Here is a 23,798-nt window from a genome sequence, read left to right on the forward strand (position 1 = left end):
CACACACACACATAAGAGCATATATTCACACAGCCCTTCGTACTGAGTTTCTGTCAAACCTCCGGAGATGCAGGGCAAACTAGGAACGTGCATGTTATATACTCATGGTAGTCAACCCACAAGACTATACAACTATCAACTCTATTATGCATAGTATGGACTAGATACTACGACATCCCCACTAATGTCATCAGTGCCCAATAGTGGGTGTAGAACTCTGTATCAAGATATGCTCACACACGCACTCCACACACACACACACATAAGAGCATATATTCACACAAAGCCCTTCGTACTGAGTTTCTATCAAACCTCTAGAGATGCAGGGCAGACTCAGCCATAATGAAGCCTTGCACTAAGGGAAGTTGCAAATAGAAAGAATAAGTACAGCAAATAAGTATGTAAGGGAAGATCTTATGTACAAAACATACAAATAGGATCCCAAGCTGTTGCCCAGTTTTCCCTTAAAACAACCTTCATAAGAATCTTGCTTGTACATCTAGTGCTAGCAAATTGCACCTCCCTGTGGCCACGTGCCACCCCTCCATACCTTTGTTGAGAGTACTCAACAATAAGATGTTCATGTTTTGGGTGCCCCAAACAACACAGATTTTACCATGGAACAGTGATCACAACCTGGAAAGTTCAATTGGATTTAAAAACGTATCTTATGTAAAAAGCGTACAAATAGGATCCCAAGCTGTTGCCCAGTTTTCCCTGAAAACAACCTTCATAAGGATCTTGCTTGTACATCTAGTGCTAGCTAGAATCAAAAAATTCTACATATAAATCCTCAGGGAGCTCGCCACCACAAGTTTAGAAATGCCGTACCTAAAAGGTATTCAAAAACTGAGCCATGAAAGGGTATGTCATCAAAAGCCAACTCTTCATTACCAGATGTAATACAGCTAGATTTAGGTCTCCACAAGATTTCCATTGGGAGGAGTCCCAGCTAGCCAACCCCATACACCCCCCGAGGACTGCTTCTGCACTGCAGTGGAAGCTGCCTGATCTGCTGCAGCCTTTTGACGGCGCAGCAACTCCAACTCCTTCTGCAATGCCTCCATAGAATGCAGCTTCTGCCGTAGCTCTGCTGAATCAACCTGCCAAAATACCATTCTTCACATCATTCCAGCCCCTACACATGCAAGGCTTTATCCTCTCCGTTACAAAATGATTACTACCATTCCAAGCATCCAAAGTTTCTCTCTCACTGTCAACATAACACTCTCATTTTTACTCTCATCCTGCATCTCTAAATCTAGGCAGCAGTCCTAGAACACCATCTCCAAATTGGTATTAGGCTTTAGCAAAACCCTAATGATGCACATATGCTATGAAATATCGCTGATTGAGTTGACCACCACTCTTTCTGACTAGAGTATCTTTTTTTTTTAATACCTCTAAACGGAAGCATCTAGACTGTTCATCATCCAGCTGTCCACGCACAGAATGCAGTTCCTGCAAAAAAGACAAGTTTTAGAGACATCTTGACCATTCTAAGGGTCTTTACACACAAACCCACCCCCCCAGCCATCGGACACAGGATTTCTTCCCTTGCCACAGGTGGGAGTGTCTTTATACTTGCCTATCAAATACCAAAACAACTCAGCAGGGACAAAAGTATGTGACAGGACTTTTCAGGATTCATGAGCAGTGCATCCATGCTAAGTAAAAACTGGAAGTGTTTGGAACAACAAACCATTGAAAGCTCTGAATTCGAGGATTGAGCTGCTCCAATCTCTTGTTTCAGACGAGCATTCTCAGCTTGCAACATCGAGACAGCTGCTTCCAGATCCTCACTAGCTTTTGATGTTAGAGCCAGCTGCTCCCTGATTTCTTCATACGCATGGCTCTGGTGAACAGAAACTCTAAAAATGTTATCCTGTTGCATGAGGTGTGTTGGCACAAAAAAAGGTGCATAGAACTGCTGTGTCTATGAAGATATAAGTATTACCATATTTTTGGACTTTGGAATGTCCATCATGATTTCTTTTATACGGTTCTCTTGCAAGGAATCTTTCAAACGAAGTCCATCGTTACCATTTGCAGAAGGTATCTGATTAGTATAAGCAGCTTTGACAGCAGCAGCTGCTGCTGATTCAACTTGTTTTGGTTGCGACTTGACCTTCTGATTTGTCTTCATAACATAAACCTGCAACTAGGGCTCTTGAGGGTTAGAGATGTGCAACGACGAAATGTGATTATGCAGTGATTTCAACTGCAAAGAGTCCTGCAGTGAGAAAAAAGAACTGAGAATGCACCTCATTGCTATAGCGACCATTGTAACCCCCAAAGGTAATAAGGGCCTCTTCACCATTGCTGGTGGCAGAAACCACACTGAGCCCCTGGAATACCATCCAAAAACATTTGTGATTTTCTCTTTCACCAAAGAAAAAACCATGTGCTTAAACAACTACATCTTTTGCCATCGAATAACCACAAGAACTAAGCAAGATTGGTTACACTAAGAATTCAACAAGATCAAATGAACTTTCAAAGTGATGAATATCAGATCCACCTACATGCCCAAAGACAACTAACTCAAGAGAAGTATGCAGGTGTGCGTGCATGTGGTTTCCTTTGTTTGTTCTTTAAATGCACTTTAAAACATTCTGCATTGCATGAAGACCCAACTCGAAAATGTTCATCCTGTCTATTAAAAAAATGCTTTCCTTTGTTTCTTCTTTAAATGCACAGAAATGTGCTACATAACATGAAGACAAACACAAAACGTTCATTTTTAGATAAACCAGGAGCAAAGAAAGGTTTGATATAAACATGAGCTATACAGATCATTAAGCTTACTTCACTTGCAACTGATGTTCTTCCCTCTGCTGATGCAGCTACAGACCACACTAGCGTCAACATGTTCAGAACCATGGTCTCCGAGATACCTGTCTTAACAGTTAGAGCTATATACAAGTGGAACATCTCTCTCAGACTCTCTCTCTCTCTCTCTCTCTCTCTCTCTCTCTCCCCCCCCAGAGGGAAGAAGGTGAGACTTTGTGCCGATGAATGGGCATCACCAGAACCCCCTTTCTTAGACACTTGGTGGACGAGTAAGTACCTCACTAGGGAGAGGCCCTTGCTTCTCAAGTTCAAAGATATGGAATCCTGCTTGGCCTTCTTAGTGAAAAGGGGAACCCCCTACTCCACAAAGATCTATTGTGTCATGATATCACCCCTTGCATGTAGAGGGAAAGAAACTTGGAATGGTCCAAGCGGAGGCAAGGCAAGCAAATGGGTAGTATACCAACATGGCCTTGTCATCATTACCAAGCAGTGTCCCACATAGCAATGCAGGATCTACAGGACCACAGATGCACTCCACATGGACACATGGAACTGCAATGGGACCTTTTGGTCTGATGGTGGGAGGTTTCTCAGAGACTTACACAGGGAGAGAGAGCCTCTTCATCATAGAATAGCATGCACAAATTGGATCTATCTATGTTTAGATCCTAGATCCATTGTACATATTCATGTTTTGGAATATACAATAGATTAGGGTTTCTTATTAGTGTACAGGTTTGCATGGTCATGATCCTTTAGAGGATCTTTTGTGGGGGTTTTTTTGGTGCCATAGGTTCTATGTGAGCCATGTGGCTGATGTACATTTTTTACATATAATATAAAACACCATTTCACAAAAAAAAAAAAAAGATTACGGTTCATCTCGTCTTCTATGTGTTTGCTAAACATAGGATTAACATTAATCACTTTTGTTTAGTGTTTATCATGATCACGCTTCCGCAACGCATGTGACACTAGTACTAAGGGATGGCTCTTTGACACCTTATGTAGAACACTCGTGTCTATGTGCTAGGGCTTTCAAAGATAGAAAGAAGAGTGCAACGGAATCACACACTCAATACACAGAAGAGTCCTAAACTACTGATCTGTATTATGTACAAGAAGAAAGTATTACAACTGAAGTTCAAGAGAGAAGACTGAGAACACAAACAGCAGTTGACAACCACGCTCTGCTGAAACTTCTCCTTGGTCAGCACGCCCTGCAGAGAATCACTCTAGGTGGACCAACTCTAAGAATATGCAGATGATAAGGACAATTTTCCACTATGCGTATATATACACATCCCAATGTTGGTCGGCTTGCATATGATGTTGTCGGCCTGTTTATAGGACTGCCCATGACTTGTTGTGCTGGTCAAGCTCGCCGGCTGCCACATGGTAGTTTCACGTACCACTAGCACCTGTCGCACGAGGCAGCCCGACTGCTACACATATTGCTCAACTGTTGCACCCAGCCTGTACGTACATAGGTGAGGTGTGTCACATTCTTTCCACTTGCATTGCAGTTGTCCACAGATGTACGGTATCTATATAAAGTGCCCTTTCATAAAAGCAAAAGATCCAAGCAAAGCTTATCCAAGGTACCAAGATCCCAAACACTGTGAAACCACTTTGCGTCCAGTGCGAAGGCTCACATTCCGTCCTTGCCACAACAGCACAAAGACATGCAAAGAGACTTGCGGATGACAAACTTCTGCCCGATCCAACACTTTCCAATTGTCCAACCATCCATGAAAAAACACTCCAAGCCGTTGAGTATCCTCTGGTAACCCATGGGAAGAACACTCCAAAGAAAGGCTTGGGTGGCAAAACTCCACTACCCATACTCCAGCCACAAATGCATTGGCTCAGATGCATCACAATATTTTCTTGCATCAACTCCAATGCACCCTAAAGAAAGAAAGCAAAACCAAGAACAATACTCTTCATAAGAATTGTCCCAAATCTGTATCCATCACTACTGCTCTACACCTATATGTCTAGACCACCATCTCCCTCTGGAACATAATCCAAGTAATATATTGGCTCATACACTGAAGAAAAAGCTATTGTCGGTACACTCTCTAGGAAATAAGTTCACTGGGGATATGTGCCCATGTGGTGCCTCCATAGCATCGGACACCAAAGATACTCCACCCAATGCAAACGGCAGGTGAGGAGAGTCCTCCTCAACGAGCCTAGAAACTCAAGCAACCGCCACAGAAGCCAAATGATGGGGAGAAACCTGAATTAGGGTTAGGTTAGAGTTCATTCATGGGAGACATACACAGAGAAGCAAAGGGAGAGTGAGAGAGAGAGTTGTGGGGATAAGTCAACTCATGAAAAAGCATGAGTGTGTGACTCCCCTATCACACATGTATATTGCACTAGTACACATAGTGCACTTAGTACATTAAAAGTACTAAGTGTACTATGTACTATAACTTATGGGCTTGTACACACTATAAGGGTGGGCATAACGCCTTTACCCCAACAACCTCCCACTTAAAGGCAAAGTGCCCTTAAGTAAAGAAAAAAAAATCAGCATGTACATGATAATATACAAGGCCATATCAAGGCTGAAACTGGCCTCATCCAATGCCCATCAAGTGTCTGCAATGAGCAAACCGCTCTGGAGGCAAACTCTTCGTCAACAGATCAGCCGGGTTGTCATCCGTATGAATCTTAACAAGCTGAATTTGCTTGTTCTCTATCACCTCTCTGATGAAGTGATACTTCACATCCACATGCTTCGTCTTTGCATGAAAGACAGGGTTCTTTGCCAACTGGATGGCACTCTGACTATCACAATGCAACAATGGAATATCCCCTGTATAGCCCAAATCAACCACTAACCGAGATAGCCATAATGCCTCCTTGCAAGCCTCTGTGGCTGCAATATACTCGGCCTCTGTAGTAGATAAGGCAGTGCACTTCTGCATCCTGGATATCCATGACACAGCACCTCCTGTGAATGTAAATACATAACCGGTAGTAGACTTCCGGTTATCTGGATGACCGGCATAATCCGAATCCGTGTAACCATGCACTAATGCATCCTGTTTGCCAAAGCAAATGCACAAATCCTGTGTGCCCTTCAGGTATCTCATGACACCTTTCACTGCTTCCCAATGCTTCTTGCCAGGGTTGGCCATGTATCTAGAAACCACTCCCACTGCAAATGCAATGTCCGGCCTAGTAGCAACCATGGCATACATGAGACTGCCACAAGCTGAAGCATACGGAATCTTGGCCATATCAGCCCTGTCACTATCCGACTGTGGGCTGTCCATAGCACTGAGTTTCACATATGGAGGCAAAGGAGTACTAGCTTTCTTCCCCCCGTCCATATTGAACCTCTGCAAGACTTTGCCAATGTATTCCTTCTGAGACAAATACAACACATGCTGATTTCTGTCCCGAAGTATCCGCATACCCAAGATGTGATTTGCATCACCCAAATCCTTCATATCAAAGGTTTGATGCAGCCTCTGCTTCAAGGCATCCATCTCTTTACGAGATTTCCCGGCAATCAACATATCATCAACATACAAAATGAGAATCAAGAGACTGCCATCCAAAGCTGTCTTGGTGTACAAGCAGTGATCTATGTCACTTCTCCTGAATTTCTGAGATTTCATGAATGTATCAAATTTATGATACCATTCTCTTGGTGCCTGTTTGAGCCCATAAAGACTCTTTTTCAGCTTGCATACAAGCTTCTCCTTTCCACTTACTGCATAACCCTCTGGCTGCTGCATATATATCTCCTCATGGAGATCACCGTGAAGAAAAGCAGTCTTCACATCCATCTGAATCAAGTCCAGATCATCATGCGCAACCAAAGCTAACACAGCTCTAAGTGTGGTCATTTTGACCACTGGAGAGAAGATCTCCTCAAAGTCCACACCATATTCCTGCTTGAAGCCCTTAGCCACTAACCTGGCTTTGTATCTTGGCTTAGCATCTGATGCAACTTTGAGCCTGTATACCCACTTGCATGGCAAAACCTTCTTGCCTGCAGGCAAAGGCACCAACTTCCAAGTTCCATTTTTATGCAGAGAATCCATCTCTGACTTCATGGCACGCTCCCATAGAGCCTTGTCTGCCCTCTGTAAAGCCTCTTTATAACATGAGGGCTCTCCACAGTCAGTAAGCATCAAATAGTCAACCCCTGGAACAAACCTGTCAGGGGCTCTAGAGGGTCTAGTGGACCTCCGTACCCAATGACCATCATTTGCAGGTTGCTGTCCAGCCTGCATATCACCCATTGGTGGCTCCTGTTCCATGCCATAAGGCTGAAAAATCATGCCCGGTATCTCCTCTAACTGTGGTATATCCATAGGGATATCTTCTGCCATCTCTGGCTGTCCATTTGGACCATTTTCAGCACCATTTAAGGGCTGGTTTTCCTGCTGTAATGGCTGATTTACAGCCCTTTGTTGTTGTCCATGATGTCCATCATCATCAAAGATGACTCTGCTAGGCTCCTGTTGCCTTGCAGGCTCCTTATACATGCATGTTTCATCAAAAATGACATCATTGCTGCGTATGATCTTTCTATTCATGGGATCCCAAAGTCTATACCCCATTTCACCTCTGTCACCATATCCTAGGAATGTGCATTTATGAGACTTAGGATCAAGTTTGGTGCGCATTTCCCTGCGTATGTGCACGTACGCAACGCAACCAAACACTCTCAAGTGCTTGTATGACGGAGGCTTCCCTGTCCATACTTCTTCTGGCACTTTCCCACCAAGCCTCGTGTTAGGTGACCTGTTTATAAGGTGAACGGCTGTCATAACAGCTTCAGCCCAAAAACCATGAGGTAATGCAGCATGTGACAACATAGAACGGACCTTCTCCTGTATGGTCCTGTTCATCCTCTCTGCTGTCCCGTTTTGTGGAGGATCATAAGGAGTAGAGAGCTCCCTCTTGATGCCTTTAGCATCACAAAAGTCCTGAAACTGTTTGGACGTATACTCTCCACCATTGTCGGAACGCAAAGCCTTCAGTGTTTTGCCAGTTTGATTCTCAACATGAGCAACAAACTTCTGAAACACTGCGAATGTATCACTCTTCAAACGAAGAGGATAGACCCACACCTTGCGTGTGGCATCATCTATAAACGACACAAAGTATTTTGCCCCTCCCAAAGAAAGCTGAGGCATCTCACATACATCTGTATGCACAAGCTCTAACTGAGCATCTTTCTGTCCAAGAGCTTTCTTGTGGGGGCACTGTAGTTGCCTACCATATATACAATGCTCACAAAACTGAAAACTTGAAAACTTTAGAGAAGGCAAGTAACCCAAACGAGACAATTGCTCCATTCCCTTGACACTCATGTGTCCCAACCGGCTATGCCACATAGAGATTTCCGGCAGCTCGGTTGCATTTACATTAGCATGGTGACAAACACCTGCATGCATAAAGTAAAGAGTGTCCACCTTAGAGCCTCTGGCAACAACCAGTGAGCCCTTACTAATCTTCCACTTTCCACTACCAAATGTGGTAACATAATCAGCATCATCAAGCTGTCCAGTAGAAAGCAGATTCTTCTTGATCTCAGGCACATGCCTGACATCATGGAGCATAAGCTGTGAGCCATCTGAAAATACAAGCCTCACATCACCTCTGCCAAGAATTTTGCATGCATGGTTATCACCCAAATAAACCACTCCTTCATTGCCAGCAGTGTACCTGACAAACAAGTCTCTGCAACCTGTGACATGAAAGGAGGCACCTGAATCAATGATCCATGAGTGCATACCATGACCACCTGTAAGAAGTGAATGGGCATCAAGTGAAGACGTAAAGAGGACCTCATCCTCACTGCCACCTGCATGTGACACATTGATTTCTTCGATCTTGACTCCACTTTTGCCCTTTGGCTTTACATCTTTGGCTTCGTCTTTCTCTTTGTCTTTGCCTTTTCCCTTTTCCTTTTGATCATTTTTCCATTTGTAGCATTGCTTTTTGATGTGTCCCTTCTTGCCACAATAATGGCATTCCAAATCCTTTTTGGAGCGAGACTTGCTCCTTCCCCGTTCTTGGCTTTTCCCCCTTTGCTGGGATCTCCCACGTGCATTCATTGCATTGGACTTTCCAACAGAGTTGTTTTTCCTGTTCATCTCTTCTTGAAGAAGAGCACCCTCAACATCTGCATATGACAGCATAGCATTCGAATTGCTAGTGGCTGTCCTGAATGTGTCCCAACTCTCTGGCAAAGTGCATAACAGAAAAGTGGCTTTGAACTCATCGTCCATTGCCAACTTTTGATTAATGACCTGGCTGACAATACCATTAAACTCATTTAGATGGGCTGTCATAGAAGCCCCTTCCTTCATCTGAAGACCTATGAGTTTCTTCAACCAATACACTTTGCTTGAGGCACTTTGTTGGGCATACAAGTCCTGCAATCTCTGCCACATTCCCCAAGCTGTCTTCTCTTCACGAATGCTGAAAAGTAATGAGTCTGACACAGACAACATGATAGTAGATCTTGCCAGCTCATCCATATCTTCCCACTCTTCAGCAGTAAGAGAAGCGGGCATCACACCCCTTTCTTTGATAGGCTTGTGCTGCTTTTTCTGAAGCAACACATTGTAGCACTGGGTTTGCCAAATATCATAATTCTGCGAGCCTTCAAGCTTCTTGATGTGAAGCAATGAAGAGCTCTCACCTGTGGTTGCCATAGCAAAATGCAACCTTTAATGCCTGACTCCCTGCAAATGTGCAAACACTGCACCCAAGATGTGCAAACACTGCACCCTAAGCACACAAAGTGCTCACAAATGTTCTCCCAAGCTTTATCTCCCACTGCGGAAGCAAGAATGCAACTTTTCTCCCACTTTATGTGATGAAAACACCAAAATCTGGTTGCTGCAGATTTTGGACAGCACCTCAAATGTGCTCTTTTGCCCTTCGAAAGTACTGTACAGCAGTACCAAGTGCTCCCCAATGATGTACCAAACCTGTACCGGCAATTTCAGCAGCTGAAATTGAACCTTTTGGTCACTCAAAACAGTGTACAGCCATGCCAAAACATGCACAAAGATGTGCCAAATCTGTACCAACAGGTACAGTAGCAATAAATGCTCTCCTGGCTGTCCAAAAGAGTGAAAATCAGACTTTTACAGTCCTGTACACTGCATAAAACAGTTCCGAACAGAAATTGGGCAAAAGCCCCTTGACTGCAAGCTGATTTTTGAGGATTCAAGGCATAAATGTCTTGCCTGCTGCTTTGCCAAGCTCAACAAGCATACGAACTTGAAAAGCCCCTTGATTTGAGATCAATTTCTGATCATGCATGGTACATTGGCGCACATGAAGGCATCCAGAGTGTTCACGATGCTTCCCCCTGGCCACATATACATCAAATACATGAAAACCCCTTGATTTACAGGCACATTGAGTGCTTGTAAGGCATCAACACATTATCCACAGCATCAAATGCGATCGCCTGCATGCAAATCAACTCAATCGGCACAAAAGCCCCTTGATTTGCACTGCAATTTGCTGCAATTTTGCCCAAATGTGCGATTTTTCACATCATACAGCATGTATGAGTGCTTAATTGCACAATTACATCAAAAGCCCCAAATTTCGACATCCAATTTCCTGCAAATTGATCCTGATTTGACCAATTTCCTGCAAATTGATCCTGATTTGACCAATTTCCTGCAAATTTATCCTGATTGTGACCAATGTCACCCAATTTTGCCAATTTTGCTCAAAAATTGAGCAATTGGGCACCTGTACCTGCTCAATTGCTTGAATTGATAAGAAATTCGCAAAATTGAAGCAAAAATACCTCTGAAATTTCTGATTTTTCTGAGTTTCTTGACTTGCAGGTTGAGACGGAGGCGGTGGTGGCGGCGACTTCGATGCTGGGTAGTTTCTGAAGCAGCTGGGCAGCCCCACCTGGCTGTGGGCAGCCAGTTGTGCTGGTTGGGCAGCCAAAGTATGCTGGTTGGCCAGCCCCTTAGAAGTGGTATCGGCAGGCGACGGCAGGGAACCCAGCGGAGATCACGCGTGAGCAATGATGGTGCCTTCAAGCGTACCCCTTCCACTCCGACTGTGAGATGCCTGTTCCGCCTAGCGCCCAGCTGACGACTTGCAGTCGACGGCTCTATCCGCCTTGTGGCCAGCGTTACACGGCGCCACAGGGAAGCGATGCACGACACTTGACTCTTTTTGCTGCCCGTTGCTTTGCCCGTCGATTCCAGCGCCACGCCTTGTGAGCGTACGTTCTTTGTGTCCTTGGCTTCTTCGCTCGCCTAGAGCCAGCCTACACACCTGAAGTCGACGGGCTCCTGCTGCTGCACTACTGCCGGGATGCCTCTGAACTGCGCTAGTGAGTAGCTGCAGCTTGCTTGACCTGCATGGGCAACCATTCGCCTTCTACTCCAGTTGGCCAGGCGTCTAGCGTTCAACACGCAGCCAGACAGCACACGCCTACAGCACACGCTTAATTTCTCCACGTAACCAGTTGATGGAAGCAGGCGACCAGTTGATGGGGCTGAATACGACCAGAAATCAGCAAGGAGAAGAGGGAGGGACCACTAGGCTCTGATACCAGTTGATGGGGAGAAACCTGAATTAGGGTTAGGTTAGAGTTCATTCATGGGAGACATACACAGAGAAGCAAAGGGAGAGTGAGAGAGAGAGTTGTGGGGATAAGTCAACTCATGAAAAAGCATGAGTGTGTGACTCCCCTATCACACATGTATATTGCACTAGTACACATAGTGCACTTAGTACATTAAAAGTACTAAGTGTACTATGTACTATAACTTATGGGCTTGTACACACTATAAGGGTGGGCATAACGCCTTTACCCCAACACCAAAGATTCTCCACCTAGTGCGAACGGCAATTGTGAAGACTCTCCTTTAAAGACCTGGTTGGAAACTTTCGCTATTCGAGCTGTGGCGTGGTGCAATGAAGCATCATTTGGTGTGTGCTCAACCCGAGAAATGAAAAAAGCTGCGACGCGCACATATGCATCTCCATCACACTCATTCTCTACTTCTGAACGAGCCTCCTCCTTGGATTGCTCCTTTAACTATAGAATATCGTCATGCCCAAGATCTGGCAAAATTGTCTCCTGTAGATAACACTCCCGATCTAAACACCGGCCACCTATGAAACTCCACATATGGACCACCTTCCTTGGCTTCCAAAATCCCCATACATACTTGCCGAGATGAAGAAATCAAACGGAAACCACACCTTCCCAGAACTCCTGCATCAAACACTATAACTGCCACTACCATTGGGCACTAGTATGCTCAAACCAACATTTTCCTGCTTGTTGGCGCCAATGCTTGGTCCTCCCTATAAACACCTCCTTGTGAAGCATACTCCTAAGAATACACCCTGCCATACAACGAAGAAAAGACTCCATCCTCCAAAGCCATCTCCGATGAAACCTCATTTTCTGGCACGACCACTCGTGGTGGAGACCACTAACATGTCTTGTTGGGCGCCAATGCTTGGTCCTCCCTATGGACACCTCCTTGTGGAGCATACTCCTAATAATACACCTTACCATACACCAAAGAAAACACTCCGTCCTCCAAAGTTGTCTCCGATGAAACCTCGTCTTCTGGTACGACCTCTTGTTGCAGGGAGACATATCCACTAACGTGTCCTATTGTGGTGCCATTGTGTCAAAATCACCTCTGTTACTGAAGAAAGGGAAGGCTCTTCAGCCAACTCTCCCAATGGCTGTGAAGAATCCTCCAATAACGCTCCCCCACTAGAACCCTTTGCAACTTGTACGAGGCCTAGGTGAGCACAATCCTTGCTCTTTGGCTTTTGGTCTTGCTAGGTCCCGAACCTAGAACTCTCCCCCATCATGACTTCGTAACCATGGCCTCCATACGGAAAAGCAGTTCGGAGTTCCATAAGTGCCATTGAATCCATGCTCAAGAGCTAGAAATAGTGACCAATAAGAGAGATGGTGAGGGTTGCAGTCCTTCACATTTAAGAAAGGGGTGGTGGGACAGCAAGGTACCAATACACCAGAAAGAACCCAAATAGTGCCTTACCCAAACCCAACCTTGTGTACTCCTAGAACCTGAGGGCTCTACCCTATCCAAGCAGACAATGCGCACGGGTGCCAGAAAAGCAAAAATTTGCAGGTTCACTAGGCTCTAATACCAATTGTAGAACACTCGTGCCTATGTGCTAGGGTTTTCAAAGATACAAAGAAGAGTGTGACGGAATCACACGGGAGAACTAAAAAGAAAATGAAAAAAATGGAAACACCCAGGACATTTTCATATTCCTAGCCCTGTGGGCGATCGCCATACATTCCTATATAGGAGGACATCATGCAGTACTCCAAATTAGGCAGCATTCTCCTAATAGGGGACTTTAACATCACGACAGAGAGCCATCACGTTCAGTTAATGGATTTTGGAGACCCCATTTCAATATAGGAGCTAGACCCTCAAGATACATGGTAACAGAGGACATCACAGGACCTAGGGCACACCACAACTTTTGGCAGGTACTTCCTTGACATGGGAACTGGCCACCGGCTCATTATATATAACGGGGTAAATAGATGGCCACCCTTGGGTGGTCTCACTTGCTTCCCACATGGTGGAGGTTCTGGCACACTGGATTATCTGATCCCCAGCCTTGTCTACTCACATCCATGACTTCACCAAACCCCCCCACCTCCCCCCCTCCACCACCACCACCACCCCCCGCCCCCCAAACACTCAGAGCTAATCATACCTACCTCTCCTTCACGATATGCGGCAATCATACCTACCTCTCCTTCACCCTATGCGGCACCCTCTCTCTCTCTCTCTCTCTCTCTCTCTCTCTCTCTCTCTCTCTCTCTCTCGCTGTATTTAGGATTTCGCTACTCACCATGCCTGCGTTTTTAGGGTTTCGCTGCTGTATTTAGTGCCTGCGTTTTGGGGTTCTCTCTCTCTCTCTCTCTCTCTCTCTCTCTACATGCCTGCACCCTGTGCCTGCGTGCCCTGTTCTGCCTATTTCGCACTTGGGTGCTGCGCGCACCCGGCCCCGACTACCCCCTGTATCCCACTCACCCTTCCTCAGGCCCCCAAAGCAGCAACATAATTTTCTCTCTTAGGCCCCCAAGGAGGCCGCAACATAATCTCCTCTCTCTCTCTCCCACAGCCTCTTCATCCTCATGTCTACCCCCCCAACCAGCCCATCAACAATGGCAAGGAAAAAGAAAGAAAAGGAGAAAGAAAACGCAGAAAACATCAGCAAACCAGATACCAGCAATCAAAGCAAGGACACACACGCGGAGGATGACACTATCAGATACCACACACGCTCCCGAAAGGGGGTGTTGGATACACCACAGAGCTCCACAAGTGGGCTCCAAACAGTTCTCCAGACAGGCCCCCTGACACAGTCGGTATCCACACTGTCGGTACCGATGGTTTCTCCATCGATACCGATCTTGATGCCCTCCACAGGGTTGCCATTGATCTCATCTTCCCCCTCCCCCTACACAGTTATCTCTTCCCCCACTCCTCTTCCTGCCTCATCACCCCTCTCTTCCCCCACAACCTCCCCTACTCCTCTTCTTACCTCAACAGTACCCACCCCTGCCTCATATTTTTCACCCTTTCCATACCCGACTCCTTACTCTACACATGCCTCTCCTCCCCACCCATTCCTTCACTCCCTCACAGACCGTCTCCCCCCCTTTCTTCCTCTCTCAATCGACCCCGACCCTCTACCCCTCACAGCCCACCCAGATCCTCACGTCCTCACCAGCAGGCTCATCCTCATCACCGACCCCACCTCACAGTTCTACTCCCTCCCCCACCTATCTACAGACGACGGACTTCACGAGATTCGCCTTGCCGCTCAGAGCCCTCTTGGACCGATCCCAGGTTCAAGAGACGATTATAGCCTCTCTTGGGGCTCAATTAGCCTCTTCCAGGCTAGAGTCCTCACAGAGAGACATGCAGATAAGGGTACTGACAGAGGAGGCGACGCACAGGGACCTCCAGATTAGATCCCTTACAGACACGATTGGGACCCTAAGCACCGACATGTAGGTCCTACAGGCTGTTAGAAGTCATCTCCTGTCTAGTTGTATACACCAGGGCCTTTGTTGTGGGTGTGCCCGCCCTTATGAGGTGTTTTACCATTTTTCCTCACTCCCCGCATTTTTCCCCTATTTTTTCCCATTTTTCTGAGGCTTGGGAGGGCTGTCAGAGGGTGCCAAGAGCAGTACAGTGCTGGCCGACTGGGTGTTTATCAGTCGTGGGCACTCTTGCTGCTGGGCGACTGTTTTTAATCAGTCGTGGGCACCAGTTTGCTGGCCGATTGCATTTATGCAGTCATGGGACCTCTTTCTTCAGTCGTGGGCACTTTAGTGCTGGCCGACTGCCCTTCCAGGGAGGTATATATAGGTCCTCAGCCCCCATACCTCATTTGTATCATTTCTCGGGATCTTCTTGTGTATATAGAGCCCTACATCTCTCTCTCTCTCTTGTGCTGTTTTTCTGCCTGCGTTTTTGCTCTCGTGTTCCCAGATTTGGTCATCATCTCCGCTACGTATTCTGACATGGTATCAGAGCCCTAGGCTCAAGATAGGTCTTGGGATTTGTGTGAGCAAGAGGGGGACTGTTTTGTGGCTGATTGGTGGACTGTTTTGGGCTGATCGGGAAGAGGAGAAGCAAGAGGAAGGCGGGCTGATTTGCTGTACAGCCACTTGCAGGTTTTAGTTCTTCTTTGTTCCCACCCACCCACCCTTTTCAGAGTACATCCCCGCTATGACAGATCTGTTTGAGATGGCCGAGAGACATGTGAAGATCCCGACACTCCCCACGTTCCCGGTGGACCGTCACTTGGACGGGAGCAACTACGGCATATGGAAGGTGATGATGGAATCCGTTTTGGAGTCTTACGACCTCGCCGATTTCGTCGTTGTTGGTGTTCCACGGCCGGAAGTAGAAGAAGGGGAGTTACCGTCAACTCGAAAGGACCGGGAGGCCCGGACACAGATGTGGGATCGTGTCAACGCCAGGGTCCGTTCGTTTATTTTCCTCAACTGCACACCGCAGGTAATCAATCATGTAAAGCATATGACGCTGGCCAGAGGTATATGGCAGCATTTGGCCTCACTTTACAACAGGGTATCGCCCATGAAGAGGATTTCCTTGGAAGTACAGATGCGGGTTATGAGCCCTGCAAAGTCGTCGACGATGCGGGAGCATATTAACAAGCTGCAGGCTCTTCAGCACGAAGTTCTTCAGGCTGGGAAGGAGATATCGTCAGAGGACATGGCCATCACGTTGCTGTCACATTTGCCCTCTTCGTACTCAGCATTTTACTCCTCTTTGATTACCAGTGGTGGTAGGCTCAGCACCATCACGTGGGAGGAGCTTGTGCCCATGGTCGTGGACCAGGGGGAACGATTCACGAACCCTCCTCAAGGTGGAGGTTCGGAGGCCTTTACTGGCCAACGGTCGAAAGGTCGTAACTCGGGCAAAGGGAAGGCTTCATCGGAGAAGTCTTCTGAGAAGAAGTCCGACGCTGACCGCGAGAAACTGAAGGCAGAGAGGACCTGTAATGATTGTGGCGAGAAAGGCCACTATTGGAGGCAGTGTCCCAAGCGGAAGACCGAGAAGGGTGAAGACTCCTCAGCAGCAATCATGAAGACTCCGGCTTTTGTGCACCTAGAGGTGATGGACACCGATGCTTCATTTTCTTCAAGCAGGGAGGAGATTGGAGGACTCTCCGCAACGGATACTCGGGAGTGGATTCTCGATAGTGGTGCTTCCAGGCACATGACTCCTTCCCGTTCCGGTTTACAGGATCTCTGCAGGCTTTCTGGTCATATACTTACTAGGGATACGTCCACTATCCCAGTTCACAGTGAGGGCAGGATGGAGATAGTTCCCGATGGCAAAAGGGGGAAGCATTCCTCCCAGGTGTTGTATGTTCCGGCACTTGGTTTTCATCTGTTGTCAGTGCATCAGCTTTGCAAGACTAGCGTTCGGATGGAGTTTGATGAGCATTTTGTTGCTCTCCGGGACAAAACAACAGGCCAAGTGGTTTGGGAAGGTGGAGTGGAGAATGGAGTTTACAGGCTTTCAGCACTCTCTCCCAGGTCCTCCGGATTGTGATGAGTGGCAGTCTGGTAATGGCTACTCAAGTGTGGATACGCTGCAGGTGTGGGCTTTCCAGGACCAGATGGTGGATAGCTTGCCAGTAGATGGCAGCAGTTGGCAGGACCTTTCCAGTACTGATGTTGGTAGTTCTTGTGTTCGTGAGTCAAAGGAAGCTGAACAACTCACTTATGCTCTGATGTCTCGTAGTGTTCGGGACATAGAACTTCCAGTAGTTGAGGATGTTCTTTCCACGGGGACCTTTCGGAAAGCCAGGCAGGTGACAAGTGATTACATGCAGAAGGAGGTGGTTTCTCCAGGCTTTGTGGTTCCGGATTCAAAGGGGGTGGTTGACAGGTTTCATCAGGTTTCCAGGACTTGCTTGTGCACCGTAACAGGTGTTGATCCTTGTGAGCTGTGTGATGTCTCGGTGACTCAGAAGCTGTATGGTTCATTGATCTGGTTGATGGACACCAGATTGGACGGGAGCTTCTTGATGAGGCGGTTGAGCTCATGGTTGCAGATGTCTCTTTTGGAGGCAGGATTGCGTTTCCTGTGGTTTCTGCGCCATGTGAAGGATCAAGGACTCTTGTACACAGGAGGGGGATTGTTGGATGGAGTCCGACTCCACGGTTGGAGTGACTCGGTTTGGGAAGGGAGGAGATTCGGACACGAGGGGATCTACTTATGGCCCAGGAGCAGTTTTACGGAGCAGGAGGAGGTTACATTGCAGGTTTGGGCTTCCACTGGAGGAACCCATGGTCATCCAGAGGCACTTTGTTCGTGAACAGATCGTTGCTGATGACATCTTGCTGGAGTTCTATTCGACGGAGGACAGTACGGTGGACCTCTTCACGAAGTCGCTCTCTCAGGATTTGCTCAGGCGGCACCCCAGCTCCTAGTGGTTGGTTACACAGCCACGAGCTGAGAGGGGGTGTTAGAAGTCATCTCCTGTCTAGTTGTATACACCAGGGCCTTTGTTGTGGGTGTGCCCGCCCTTATGAGGTGTTTTGCCATTTTTCCTCACTCCCCGCATTTTTCCCCTATTTTTTCCCATTTTTCTAAGGCTTGGGAGGGCTGTCAGAGGGTGCCAAGAGCAGTACAGTGCTGGCCGACTGGGTGTTTATCAGTCGTGGGCACTCTTGCTGCTGGCCGACTGTTTTTGATCAGTCATGGGCACCAGTTTGCTGGCCGACTGCATTTATGCAGTCGTGGGACCTCTTTCTTCAGTCGTGGGCACTTTAGTGCTGGCCGACTGCCCTTCCAGGGAGGTATATATAGGTCCTCAGCCCCCATACCTCATTTGTATCATTTCTCGGGATCTTCTTGTGTATATAGAGCAGAGTTACACGCCTACATCTCTCTCTCTCTTGTGCTGTTTTTCTGCCTGCGTTTTTGCTCGTGTTCCCAGATTTGGTCATCATCTCCGCTGCATATTCTGACACATGCATCACACAAGACTCTGTCAGCCGAGCTTCATGGCCAGACAGATCAGATGCAGGCCGTACAGACTAGGATCCAGCACCTGGATTCTACCCCAGTAGCAGCAGTTGCCACGGTACAGAAGCAGATCACCGGACCACACAGTGGGTGGACGTGGGTTAGACGTTCACCCCCCACCCAGCACCCCACTATCTTAGCCACAGTGGCAGAGACGCAGCAGAGGGCCGTTAAGGCCCTCAACATCAGGATCCGTGGCATTCAACCACTCCCTGCAGTGACACCAGTGGCCCAGGCAGTGACATTTGTATCCCAGACTCGGGGGGGGGGGGGGGGGGGGGGGGGGGGGGGGGTACAGGACCACGGGGTGCTTGATGCATACAGAGCCAGCAGGGATCCCACCAGGCACCAGTCCCTAGTCATCCAATTCAGGGATGCGCAGGCACGACTGACGGCGCTACGAATGAGGGCCAGACTCACGGATCACCCACAGGTTTTCATGGACGAGGACCTGACGCCATTACAGGTCACCGAGCGCAAGGCACTCCTGACACAGAGAGATGCCCTCCGCAAGGAGGGCAAGTGGGCGGTGGTACGAGATGGACATCTTATATCAGGACCCCTCAGGAGGCCACTCACGGCCCCAACCCCCGCTCCGCCGACTACATGAAGGGACGGGGCCCATGAGACACAAACGACATGACACACTCCGGGTTGCAGTCTGGAACTGCAATGGTTCCTTGACTTCCTCTCCAGGGGACTTCCAGGAGGTCATCTCATGCAGAGATAGTGTGTTCCTGACAGAGACACACCAGAGTCCAGAGCGAGGACTACCGCTTGTGACAGGCTTCATTTGGGAGTCCGCCTTCAGGGACCAGACACGCTTGACAGGCGGTGTCAGGGGATGGGTAGCGGTTCTATCCAGAGAGCATCTCAAACGACATATCTCCGTTGACAGACACGATGCACATGCCAGATACTTATGGGTTCGCTTCAAGAGACCCCCTCTCAGAGATCTGTTTGTCGCAGTGTGCTACTTCCCACCTAGTGATTCAGCATATGCTAGAGCTACCACGAGACCCGGAGTCTCCCCATTCGAGGATCTATCGGCAGATGTGTTAGAGTTTTCCAACCACGGGGAAGTCCTCCTCGTTGGAGACTTCAACGCGAGGACGCAGAACAGATAGGCAAAGATCCTGGACTTCATTGAGGACCCCATCATCGTACATACAGTACAGGCACAATACATAGACCGACATTCTGACGATGCTCACGCGGAGGTTACCAGGTAGTAGGGACAATGTTTACTGGATCTTCTTTCTGCTCATAGTCTGGTTATCTATAACGGTTTGCACAGATGGCCTCTTTCGCATAGAGCCACATGCTTCCCCTTTGGGGGCACAAGTTGCAACGTCATTGACTACGTCATGGGTCCTCCGGCTCTCATCCCTGACATTCATAGCCTTAAGAGTTTCACACCCACTCCCATCTGCAGACCACTCACACATCACGTTGACCCTCACACATATGACACACGAGCCTCCACCCAGACATCCAAATCCACAGCCATACCTCGGGATTCACTTTGACCATTCTCTGGACGATATTTACAGCCTCCATTTATCTCAACTCATCACCACCGACCACCTCGATTCCCTACACTCCACACAGGAGAGATGGGATTTCATCCACGAATCCATGCTCAAAGCAGCCCACGATTCCTTCCCAGTCACCACCCACTCTTCCCGTCCCCCGCCTATAGGCAAGGTCCCATACAACGGTTGGTACGACGACGAATGTAGGGCCATGCGTCAGCACCTACGTTTCGAGGAGAAGACCTTTGCACCTGGCCTAGCACAGACCAGGCGGGACTACAAGCGATTGACGAGACACAAGAAACGTCAGTTCCTTATCCGGAATGAGGAGGAGCTGAGTTTACTCTTTAGCTGTGACTCCAAGGACTTCTGGAAAAGGTTCCTTCACCTCAAGTCCCACTCTCCGCTCACAGATCCCCAAGTTTGGTCTGCCTACACCTCCCCCACTCTATGACATCCCTGACCAGCCCACCATGGACTCACCCCAGGACTCCAGACCCATATCTTCTGACCTATTTTCCATCGCCAACATTATGTACGCTGTCTCTCAGTTAAAGAACGGGAGAGCTAAGGACCATGATGGGTTACAAGCGGAGTTTGTAACCCATGGGATTGATGCCTTAGCTTAGGACCATTATGATTGGCCACGTCATGGTCAAGATTTCTGCATCCGTTCTAGAGATCCAGATCAATGAGCAGGTAGAAGAGACAGGACTTAGAGCACCGGGACAGGCAGGATTCCGCAGGGACTACTGCACACTGGATCACATTTTTTCTCTCAAGGCCATGGTGGAGGAGGCGAGATCACGGAGCCAGTGTCTCTACTGCTGCTTCGTAGACTTCAAGAGAGCATTTGATACTGTTCCCAGACACCGTCTCTTGCACCGGATCCAGCAGTTGGGATACAGCACACAGATTTAGTAGGCTATAGTAGCACTATATAAGCATGTCACAGGCAGAGTCAAGACCAGGACCAGGCTCTCCGATGATATCCATAGCACGATAGGGGTGAAACAGGGCTGTCCTCTTTCACCTACACCCATGGCTCCAGAGACCACTGTTGTACCCACGAGGATGCACATATGAGATGATTGAGTAGAGATGCATAGAGCACCTACATAGAGGCCACTACAGGAAACTGGTCTCACGACGCCAGAGGACATTACGGGCATTCCGACAGTAACACCTGGGGGGGGACCCTCCATTGTCGCCTACGGATCGCGGCTATTGAGGGACCAAATTATCCACTTGATCCAGGGAGGAGAGGTGGAGGGGCACGACTTCTTCTACTATTATGGTGCACCTGACGAGGGGGCCTAGCCCTAATGAGTACCTATATGGCATGACATGCTTCTCATGATGTACACTTATAGCATGCTGCATAGCTTTTTGATTTTCATTTCAGTTTCAGTTCTAGTTTCACACATTTCCGTTTCATTATGCTTTCCAATGAGGCTCCCGAGCGCATCGACTTATGTATTCATGTATGTTTGACATGTGTCTCATGGACCCGTTATGATCCTTCGAAGACAATAATAAAATTTCATTTCATTGCTATTGGACAGCTACGAGTCTGATCACATCAGCTAGAGATAGAGGCTGGGAGAGTGGCACGGGTTCCCAGAGCCGAGCGGATATGCAGATTGTGCCGCGAGGAGGTGGAGACTGAGGATCACTTTGTATGTAGATGTAGAGCCCACCAGGGAGTCAGAGATAGATATGCAGGATTGTTTGAGGAGCACTCTTCACTACATCAGTTGATGGAGGCCTCGGACCAGCAACAGCTTGGCAAACTACTACTAGAGCTTCATAGTTCTCGAGAGAGACTCCTCCAGACACCCGCTCCCACTAGGGGTGGGAGACAGTCCCAGCTCACAGATTTCTTCCAGATAGCTATGCCAGTGCCAGCTGATGTACCACGTGGGGTGACCGCACAGAGAGCAGAGGAATTGAGAGCCAAGAGGAGACCTAGACAGACTGGACATAGAGCACCCCGACTCCGTCACCGAGAGATAGCAGCTATCCGGATGAGACACCAGATGGAGACACAGGAGAGGCTGAGAGGCTAGCTCGCTTTCATTCAGACTTAGTGTACATGTTCATGCCACTCACAGCCTCAGCATCGGCGATGTATGATATCTTATATCCCTCTTATGGCACTGGATGGAGTTAGACATAGATCTGCATAGCATGCTTGTACTACCCCTTCAGCATATAGAGATGCATCTTGCCTTAGCACTCCATCCACATCCCCACCCCCCTTTATATTGTTTGTATATGGGCTCCACTGATCCATGATGATTCACAGTTGTATCCAGACACATGCACACTTTTTCTTTTCTTTCTTTTCCTTTTCTTTCTTTTTCTTTTCTTCCGATGACCGGAAGAACACAGTTGTATTATTTTTTGTCTCATAGGCCGACTTTGGCCTCTCGTAGACGTTAATATATCTTTCTTTCTTTCTTTCTTTCTCTCTCTCTCATAAGTAGATGCAAACCAGCACAAAGGTTAAAATTACCACTCTTGTTATCTCCACCACCAATTATATACCAACTGTCTCCGACTGTAACACCTGCATGCCCTGCTCGTGGGGTTGGCAAAACCCCTTGTGGTTGAGGTTGAGACCATTCCATCTGCCATATCAAAAACATAATGTAGTCAGAGATAAGCAAGCATGTAAAAAATTAGCAAGATAATTGCGCCTACGAGACACATTTACATGTTTTATGACTTACAATTCAAACATGATAACATGTAACGTCTCTTAGACCCTTTGGGTCTTTTTCAAGACGTTAATAAACCTTTGCTTTCTTCCTTTCTTTTGTTTCTAAGTATGCATTCCTTCTCTCTAGGTAAGCTGATCACACAACCTGTTTGACTCAAATATTTCAACATGTTTAAATCAAAAAGCTTCCGCATGTGACCCAACATCCAGTAGAAAAATCCAACACGTTAATAGTTTCAAACAATTAACAAGAGTCTCACAAAATAGATCCTGATTATCTTCAAGATGCCATTCTAAATTTAGCCAAACTTTCAATATATTAACACGCTAACTGAATGAGAAAAAGGCATGACACAAATGGAGTATACAAAAGGTCATCTCAAAAAGACATGAGAAGGTAGAAGTTGGGAAAAAAAGGCTTCAATAATAAGCGTAAGTGATTACCCAAAGGCCATACCCATGCCCAGATAAGAAATGCACAGCCAGTGAGATCAGAGACACATCATGCATGATTGTATGGCATATTTTGATCAGTACCAACCACTCAAGCTAGAGATGCACCACCAGTGGGACCAAAGCCACACAACGCATGATAGTACAAAAGTGTAATGGCAAACTTTGATCAGTCCCATCCCCCAAGAACTTCATTCAGACATCCGCTGTTAATAGAAGGAGAATCCAGAGTCTAGAGCCCATAGAGGCTAGATCGTAGACAGAGACAAAGATGGGTTCGTATTAAATGACGAAGAAGAGCTCAGCCATATCTTAGGCAAATAACATGAGTAAAAATAGTGATCAATGGTTAGGAAAAAGCTTAATCATAGGACTTCTGCACCATTTCTTAAGAGATGCAAATTGTGAAACTATGGTTTGCCAAAAGATTGACACCAGAAAACCACTTACACACTTAGAATAAGTTTATCTCGACCACTTACACTGTCAAGGTCAAGCACATGAAGGTCATTGAAACATGTGGAATGTGAACCACCACCAAATACCAGGAGATATCGACCTGCTTGAGCTGTAGCAGTGTGATCAGAACGAGGAGTGGGCGGTGTCCCTCTACATGGTCAAAGCATGCAAGTAAGCTTTAGTATGCGTATACATATAGAGGGTCAA

General features: G+C 47.3%; 1 protein-coding gene across 2 annotated transcripts in view; it reads right to left on the reverse strand.

Moving 5' to 3' along the window:
* Positions 1-626: 626 nt before the first annotated feature.
* Positions 627-23,798, reverse strand: part of LOC147616550 (acyl-CoA-binding domain-containing protein 6-like) — a 62,304-nt gene continuing 39,132 nt past the window's right edge. For both annotated transcript variants that reach the window (XM_086777618.1, XM_086777617.1), the window contains exons 11-18: positions 23,615-23,741; positions 22,473-22,587; positions 2,809-2,897; positions 2,265-2,348; positions 1,958-2,155; positions 1,703-1,855; positions 1,402-1,461; positions 627-1,103 (exon numbers count right to left, since the gene is read on the reverse strand). In XM_086777618.1, the coding sequence (XP_086633744.1) occupies positions 915-1,103; positions 1,402-1,461; positions 1,703-1,855; positions 1,958-2,155; positions 2,265-2,348; positions 2,809-2,897; positions 22,473-22,587; positions 23,615-23,741 (1,015 nt within the window). In that variant the 3' untranslated portion in view covers positions 627-914. The remainder of the gene's footprint in view (positions 1,104-1,401; positions 1,462-1,702; positions 1,856-1,957; positions 2,156-2,264; positions 2,349-2,808; positions 2,898-22,472; positions 22,588-23,614; positions 23,742-23,798) is intronic.

The sequence above is a fragment of the Cibotium barometz genome, chromosome 38 (assembly GCF_041138505.1).
Source record: "Cibotium barometz isolate CiBa-2024 chromosome 38, ASM4113850v1, whole genome shotgun sequence".
NCBI classification, from domain to species: domain Eukaryota; kingdom Viridiplantae; phylum Streptophyta; class Polypodiopsida; order Cyatheales; family Cibotiaceae; genus Cibotium; species Cibotium barometz.